Genomic DNA, 9,431 nt, shown 5'->3' with positions numbered 1-9,431 from the left:
CGAGGGTTAAGAGACTTCCATTTCCATGGGGAAGAATTTTTGGCTGCCCTCCATATATAGCAACTAGTTAGCTTTAAAAACATTTACACGTTCATGTCTTGCATTTTCAAATTCCCCCCCAGAAAATTTTTATAATTCACTACTTCATAGTGACCAGGTAATACTTCTACTTCCCTATATTTTTCTGTATTGTCATCATTTCTCATTCTCTCTCTCTCTTCTTCTCTAGTGTTTTCTTATCATTCTTCCTATAATGTGAGTAAGGTTCTAATGTTATGATATTAGAACCAGGGTTGGAGCTGTCTGTACTGAGGTCCATTTTTGTATTTTCCCAGTCGTCAATCGAGGGGTTAGTTTATTTTAAAGAGCAAGCCGGGTTATCCACCTCTAATCGGTGGATATCAGTTCTCCTATCCCATGTGGACCAACACGAAAAAAGGCTTCAGCGGGGACCAGTCCTCTATTAGAGAGGGGCTGCTTCTCTCAAGGTGGGCGTAAACTGGTCATCGGGGGTGGCTAGCCAATCCCACCAGCGTCACCCATTACCCGCAAATTAGGGTGACTTAAAACCGGATCACTGGAGCCCGACTCTTAACAGACTTAGTCTGTACCCAATGGGGTCTGCCAGAGGGTGATGGCGTCTAAATTGGTACAGGTTGAAATGGAATGGCATCCATCCCACACTGAGTCGAATCCAAAGCAGCAGCCAAAGTAAAATCAAACAAACAAAAGTCGTCAAGAAGTTCAAGCTCAAAAGGAAGAGATGAGAGAATAAAATAAATAACCAAAAAGAAAAGAGAAAGTACTGACTGATTTAGTTGGATCAACAATTGGGCAACGAAGTCCAGTGGGAATGTAGTTACCACTGTTCATTAGAGCCCAGCTGCTAATCCCTAACCCTCCCATCCTCATCAAGGCTTCAGAATCTATGAGGTCATTTCTCTCGATCTGGTAAGCCAATTACTTCAGTAACTTTACAATGATGTCAACATGTTTTTGAAATATGACCATATTTTACTAAAACTAACAGCTGTCCATGTCAAATTTTGCGAGTAAGGGAAGTATGGGGTGGGGATTGGGGTGTTAGAAGGTGTTTACTTGAATCTTCAACCCTGTAGGGCCATTACAGGGACTCAAGTATGAATGCGTTCTCATTAGCTACAGCTTGCTAATCATTTTAGCAAATACAGAAACAGTAGAGAAGTATATCCATACTGAATTGGGCCAAAGTCAAAGTGAGAGTTGCTCTACCTGGCTAGTAAGTGGAGTCTATCCTCCATATGACAAAAACTCTAATTACCTCGTTGAAAGTTTAAATGGAAATCCGGGTTTGCTGAAGTCATACTTCTATTAAAGGATGATGGTTTGTATTTTTGTAGGAACAACTCCTTGACAATAAACATTATACAATTTCTACACAAAAAATAGAACGGCAATACTCTTGTCAATAGATAACAATTTATACAAAAAGAAATACCCTCTTAGCATTTTACATATGACCATTTGTTAATTGACCGAACTCGTGACTGAACAAGTGTCAACAAACTTGAGATAATGTTCTGTGCTCCAAAAGGCACCAGGTCGTCAAAAAAATCTACCACAATGCTGTTCATTCAGAAATTCAGCCATTGTTTTTAATCTATTTTAAATATCACAACATGTACACATGAATACCCATTTATTAAGAGAAAGAGGACATGGGGTATTGAAACAAGTAGTAGATATATTAATAGTAGCAGGACAAAAAACCTTTGGGAAGGGCCAAAAAATAAAAGATCACGATCCTCCTGTAATAATGATATAAACAAGACTGTGACGGGCCATGGGTAGGTTGTGACTCAAAGGCGAGATGAAAGCAACTAAGTATTGGAAGACAGGTTCATGCAAGTTGCTGTCAGTGGGAAGGGAGAGCGAAAATACAGGATAATATATACAAAAAAGAGAAATGTCATTACTATGTACGATCGCGAGACACACGGGTGATATATGGCTCCCCCTTAAAAATGACATATTGTACATGTTAAATAGGGCACCCTGATCTACAGAGGCGAACTGTGGGTGTATCATCTGGCAAGATATAAGAAGGCTTTAGACGATATATAGAGATCCAGTAGTCTTCTTGGCCACAAATATTTAGTAGGAATTCTTTCGGATTGCGCCGATCACAAAGAAAGGGCCCTTGTAAGAGGGCATTAGCGGTGTCTTGCTAATGCCGTTACATAGGAATACGTGCATTGCAGAGTGCAACTCTGTCAGTATGTGATGCTTCGCTGGGGGCTTATAAGTCTGGCGGCATGGAGTAAATTTTCCCACGACGTGACGAATGCGGTTAAACAGAGATAAGGGAGTAAAACCGGAGGAAGTATCGTAAGTTTTCATATTTTAATCTTTGATTGGTTAACAGGAATATAATACTTGAACAGAACGAGGACTTTGAAATAGAAGTTGCCAAAATATAAGATGACAAAAGCAGGTGTTAATGTATTTGATCTTGTTCTAATGTGACATTATATGTATATATATATATATATATATATATATATATATATATATATATATATATATATATATATACTTATAAATATATATATATATATATATATATATATATATATATATATATATATACTTATATATATATATATATATATATATATATATATATATATATATATATATATATATATATATAATATATATATATATATATATATATATATATATATATATATATGTATACTTATATATATATATATATATATATATATATATATATATATATATATATATATGTATATAAGTATATATAGATATATATATATATATATATATATATATATATATATATATATATATATATATATATGTATATATATACATATATATATATATATATATATATATATATATATATAAGTATATATATATATATATATATATATATATATATATATATATATATATGTAAGCATATATATATATATGTAAGCATATATATATATATATATATATATATATATATATATATATATATATATATATATATATATATATATATATCTATATATATATATATATATATATATATACATATATATATATATATATATATATATATATATATATATATATATATATATATGCTTATATATATATATATATATATATATATGTATATATATATATATATATATATATATATATAGATATATTTATATATATATATATATATATATATATATATATATATATGTATATATATATATATATATATATATATATATATATGTATATATATATATATATATATATATATATATATATATATATATATACATATATATATAAATATATATATATATATATATATATATATATATATGTATACATATATATATACATATATATATATATTATATATATATATATATATATATATATATATATATATATATATATATATATATATGCATATATATATATATATATATATATATATATATATATATATATATATATATATATGTATATATAAGATTAAGAAGATTGTTTAAGGAAGAAATAGAGCAACCAAAGATATTACCCAAATTAAGCAGATAAAGAATGAAGATGGAGTGGTAATGAGTAGTTCAAGTGATATAAAATGAAGGTTGATGCAATATCATGAAAGATTGCTAAATGAAGAAAATCCGACATCTATAATTGCAGATGGAAATCCAAATTTAGAAATGTTATGAGATTAGATTGAGAAGAAATTAAGGTTGCCCTCAGGAAAATGAAAAATGGAAAAGTTACGGGACCTGATGAGATCCCATTGTAAGTCGGGAAATGCTGGGGGGAATTTTCAGTGGATATGCTGTGGGATCTGATGAAAAGGATACACCGAAAAGAAATGATGACCAGAATGTTTGCACTACGGCGGTTGATGGAAAAATATAGCGAAGGCCAAAAGGAATTGCTTATAGTATTTATTGACATAGAGAAGGCTTATGATAGAGTTCCACGGCAGGATATATGGAGATGTTTGAGAGAGAGGGGAACACCAGAGAAATATGTTAGACTGATTAGAAATATGTATGAAGGAGCAGGCACACAAATAAGAACGAGTGTTGGTTTTACCGAGACGTTTGGAGTGGGAGTTTGGTTACACCAGGGGTCATCATTAAGCCCCTATTTGTTTAATATAGTAATAGATGTAATTACTGAAAGAGTGAGGGAACAGTCACCAAGGACCAAGCTTTTTGCAGATGATATAGTTCTGTGTGATGAAACCAGAGAAGAATTGGAGGGAAAGCTGGAGATATGGAAAGAGAAATTGGAGAGTAGAGGGCTAAAGGTCATGTACTCCGTTTTTGTTCCGTTTTTGTATATCATTTAATTGGAAAAGAGTGTCGGGAGTGTTGTGTGATCGAAACATAAACTAAAAGTTAAAGGTACATAAAACTGTAGTCGGACCTGCCATGACATATGGTGCAGAGACCTGGCCCATGAAAAATATCATTGAGAAGAAAATGAATGTTGCAGAGATAAGAATGTTAAGATGGATGTCTGGGATCACGAGATTGGATAAGGTTAGGAATGACTTGATAAGGGGAAAAACAAAGGTTACAGAGGTGTCAAAGAAAATCCACAAAAAGAGACTACATTGTTTTGGGCACGTAATGAGGAGAGACCAAGAGTATTTTGGGAGGAGGATGCTGGATATGGAGGTTCTAGGTAGGAGGAGGAGGGGGAGACCAAAGAGAAGGTGGATAGAGTGTGTAACAGCAGATATGGAGGAGAAAGATCTCACAATGGAGGACATCGGAAATAGAAGAACTTGGAAACGGCTCTCTATAAATAGCGACATACAAAGCAGGAAAAGCTCTAGACGAAGAAGAAGAATATATATATATATATATATATATATATATATATATATATATATATATATATATATATATATATATATATATATATATATATATTGAGTACTTATAATCACTTACATAATATGCCGGCCACCTATTAAGTTGTTACTGAGAGTCTTTTGTGAATACAACTAAACTTTCTTTTGTCGGAACATAAGTATTTACACAACCTGTTCCAATCAAGAACCTCACAAATATTCAAACACCCAATGGTTCAGGAAAATTCATGAATAGATAGGTTATCATTGAAAAGGGAGACCGATAACAACAATATACAAAAAATAAGAAATACCATCATAATGTATATAAGCATGCTTGAAACATTAGAGGTGCATGGCTCCTCCCAAAAGACGACATACATGTGAAATAGGACACCTTGCCTTTAAGAAGTGTAAGGTAGGCGGATCATCTGACAGGAGATATGATAGTTTTAGGTTATCTATGGAGACCCAGTCTTCTTTGCCACGCATGTTGAGGAGGAATGCTTTCGGTGTACAGCTGATCAGGGGGAAAGATCTGTTAAGGGGTTATTAACTGTGGCTTATTAGAGCCATGGCACAGAAAACATATGTTCATGAGTGCTGATCAGTTGGCGTGTTGCTTAGCTGAGACTTTTAATTCTGGCAGCATGGAGAAAATTTTCCAAAAAAATTGTTTTACCTGCTGGAGATTTTCGGAAGAGGTTTCAGATGGAAGAATTCCGGCAAGGAAAATCATCAGGTTGCCATACACCATTTCAGATACCAAGACATCCATAGCGTCTTTAGGAGTGTTTCTGAATACCAGGAGCATTCATGGAAACTGGGTAAACCAGTCGGAGTGCTTGCAGTGGGACATCACCACTGCTTTGATGGTACGATAACGTTCAACCATACTGGTGAAAGCAGGGTTGTATGCATTGTTCTAAGGAAGAGTGATACCCAGGAGATTTGATAATGATGTCCATTATTCATAGGTCAGATATACGCGAGGCAGAGTTTGCATTTTCCATGTTAATGGCTTTATGGAAACAAAGCTAGTGATCCTTGCGAATGATGAATGACGTTCTTTCCAAGAAATGGAGGGAAGTTAGGGAGAGCTAAATACACTACCAGCTATTTGCAGTCGAAGGTGAAGTAGCTGGATTTAGTCATGAACAGTTTTCTATTGAAAAAGGCCAATGGACGTTTAGAGCCGTTGATCACCTGCTTGAGGACTGCCACAATAGTGACGTCAATAGCATCGGTGAAGAGAAGGAGAGTTCCATGTGGCACAGGACAAGTAAGAGCAGCAGTGATTGATATGGCTTTCATTGCGTTGCAGAAGGCCCCTTCTGGAATAGTACTGCACTTCAGGTCTCTTGGCTTTCCTTTGAAGGAGGAATAGAGGGGGCAAGATGTGGTGATTCATGGCAGGAAACGGTGATAATAGTTGATCATGCCTAAGAATTCTTGCAGTGCTTTCATGGTCAAGGTCGTGGGGAGGTTCTGAATGGCTGCTACTTCTCATGGAGGATGTGAACTCCTTCAGGAGAGAAGTAGTACCCTAAGAATGATACTTCGTTGGCGCCAAAGTGTACTTGCCGTGCAGTATCACAAGGCCATTCTGTTTAAAAGTGGTCCCAGCATAACAAAGGCAACAAAAGGAGCTATAGAAATTCTATATACCCAATGTGGTGGTTATGTCAGTATTGCGATTTCTTCTGGGTTCATGGTCACCTGATAATACCCCTTTAGGATGTAGAACGTGGAGTAAACCTTGGATTTGTGCAAGTAGGAGGTCACATCGGTGATGTATGGGAGAGTGCAGTGAACCTGTTCTTTCTGCAGTTCAGGGGCTTGTATTCCCAACACGGATATAGAGTGCCAACTTTCTTCAGGATTATGTGAAAGTTGGAGGACGATAGACTGGAGGCCTTTTGGCAAAAGCGCATTTCTTCTCTTTCGACGAACATTTGTTTAGTATATGTCAATCAATACGGTGACAGACATAAGAATCTGGTGAAAACTGTGCCACCCATCGTCTCTATATTGTTATAAATACCGTATTATGGGGAAACCATGGTTGTTTGACGAAATTCTTAAAGGAAAACATCTGGGTATAATGGGAGAAGCTGGGATTATGTGTCCATGGTTGTGCTGATGTGGAAAGCTAGGAGAGAGGGGATGGGTTGGAGAGGTGTTGAGGAGGATGAATCCTCATTGACTAACAGTAGGTGAGCTACGTCAGCCAGGTGGTGGAAATGGGAGAGAAAGTGCGCTCCGAGGATTGGCAATTTGACATCAGCAACGAGACACTTCCAAGTATATTTGGTGATGCTAATCATTAATCTGAGGGTTTTATATTTATGCATAGGTATCACAGATCCGTTGCAGCTACCAGGCGTATGTTGACAGATTTAGACATACTACGTCATGTCCTGTAGAGTGGTCTTGGCATAAAACAACCGTAAGCCCCCATGTCTATCAAGAATCACACAGGCGTACCGGCGTCATGTAAAAAGAAAAGATTAGTGAAGGGGGAGGCCACCGCCACCAGTTATGGCATACGTACACACTTTTATCCACTGACAACGATTCGCAAATTTCTTCGTAGCAGCCCTGAATTTGAAGTGGTATTAGCCTAACTGCGGCTCATGGGTGTCAGTAAGTGACTGACTAGGTCGGTGGTTGAGGCATAAACAAGGGGTGGTATGTACGGGTGGTGGGCTGCTTTGTCGCCTCTCTAGCACGTCAGAGGGTGGGAGACTGTGTCCTACCGCAACCATGTTAAATTCGTTCAAAGTTGAATAGTTCGTTCACCTCCTTAGAAATGGAGGCGTGGGTGGAGGTCCAGAAGGCACTGAAGTGGCTGTCCGTAAGGCATTGACTTTGGTCATCAGGACCTTCTTGGACAAAATATCAACATTGGAGATGACACACGTACAGGTTCATGTAAGCACGTTGCACAAATTGCATTAAGTACATTCAATTCACAATGAGAAATGCAGCATTAGGAAGCTGGTGAACAATACTGGTCATTTCCCTGAGAGAGAGTGAAGCCATAGAGTCCCAAACATTATTGAGAGCTAAAAAGGTTTGGCTATGAGGGTGGTCGCTGATGGGGAGTACGGCTCTAGAACATATGATTTGAGGTCTTCAAACATTATGGGGTGTCCCCGTCTTTTCACAGCCAATTGGAGATTTCAGGGAAGTATTCCCAGGGATGGTAGCGAAAACATATTCAGCTTTAGTGTTTGACAGGGTTACACTCTAAAAGCAAAACATGACTTCAACATTTGGGAACCAGGCTAAAGTCTCCCAGGTGTGGCATTAATGGCTTAGTCAGTGTCTGAGGACAGCATCATCAAAGAGTAAGGCACGGGAGGTAGTTTAACACTCAGGTGGTCAACAATGTGCCGAAGAACATTTAGGTTGTAACTGAGACTTGTAAATGCAACTGGACTTTATTTGGTCAGAGCTTGAGTATCTATATAACCTGTCCCAGTCAAGAAAGGCCCATTTGGGAGTCGGTGGGTCGTTTCATAGCATCATTATTGAATGTTCAAGTAATAGATCGCAAATTGGTGTGGATGGACACTATAGTCAGTATAGGAATGTGATATCTTGTAATCTTTAGTGTAGTGTTCTTGGTCATTTTTTTTTCATACTTTATACATATGACACGTGGTTTGGTCTAAAAATCAAGCTTATTGCATATGTAGATGATGCTACACACTTTGCATAAATTCCATATCTTGAATGTAGATATTGGAATGCTGAATCCCTTAATAGAGATCTAGCTAAAATAATTGCATGGTGCAAGTTATGGGGCTTGAAGTTTATTCTTAACTAAACTCAAAGTATTCTTGTAAGTAGAACAAAGACAATGGCTCCTTAACATAAAGATCTCAGCATTAATGATGTTTCTTGAATTTTGTATGACTCTTATAAACATTTAGGTGTGATTCACAACAGCAAATTTACTTTTCACAAACACATTAGCTCTGTATCATCTTTCAATTAACAGAAAACTGGTTTTTGAGCTATTTTGATATTTTCAATAATTGATATACTCTGGAGACTTGTTTTAATTCTTAAATTTCACATTGTTTCGAATAATGTTCTCCTTCCTAGTCTTTAGCTGATGATTCTCTTCTGAATTTGTTGGACAGAAACTTACGGTCTATTAAATTAGTTGGTTCTGTATGTTGCATAAAATGTTTCGTATTTCTGATCATCCTTTACCTTCGTATCTTTCCAGAGAGATAATTCCTGTTCGTAATACTAGGCATGCAGTTAATTCTAATAGCCTTGCCTTCAAAATCATGAGGGTGATTACTAATAATATTTTAGAAGTTTTATGGCTGTTTTGACCATGATTTGGAATGATATTTATCGGTAAGTTGAATTGGTAGAACTTCAAAAGTTCAAACTTGCAACAGATGTTTCCATGCTGAACCGGCTCATATAAGTCTTTTTATAGTTTATATATGACATATCTGTTTTGAGGTTGTTACAGTTTATAAAATATTTTATTTTTAATTTTTTTTCTCATTCGAGT

General features: G+C 35.7%; 1 protein-coding gene across 1 annotated transcript; it reads left to right on the top strand.

The window, feature by feature from the left end:
- The first annotated feature begins 3,904 nt into the window (after positions 1-3,904).
- LOC137633800 (uncharacterized) lies at positions 3,905-4,378 on the top strand. The gene has a single exon (XM_068366044.1). It carries the CDS (start codon positions 3,905-3,907, stop codon positions 4,376-4,378), a length of 474 nt encoding a protein of 157 aa, XP_068222145.1.
- The last annotated feature ends 5,053 nt before the right edge of the window (positions 4,379-9,431 follow it).

Source organism: Palaemon carinicauda, chromosome 43 (genome assembly GCF_036898095.1).
Source record: "Palaemon carinicauda isolate YSFRI2023 chromosome 43, ASM3689809v2, whole genome shotgun sequence".
NCBI lineage: Eukaryota > Metazoa > Arthropoda > Malacostraca > Decapoda > Palaemonidae > Palaemon > Palaemon carinicauda.
The sequence above is the reverse complement of the archived record's forward strand: the minus strand, read 5'-3'. Positions and strand labels throughout refer to the sequence as shown.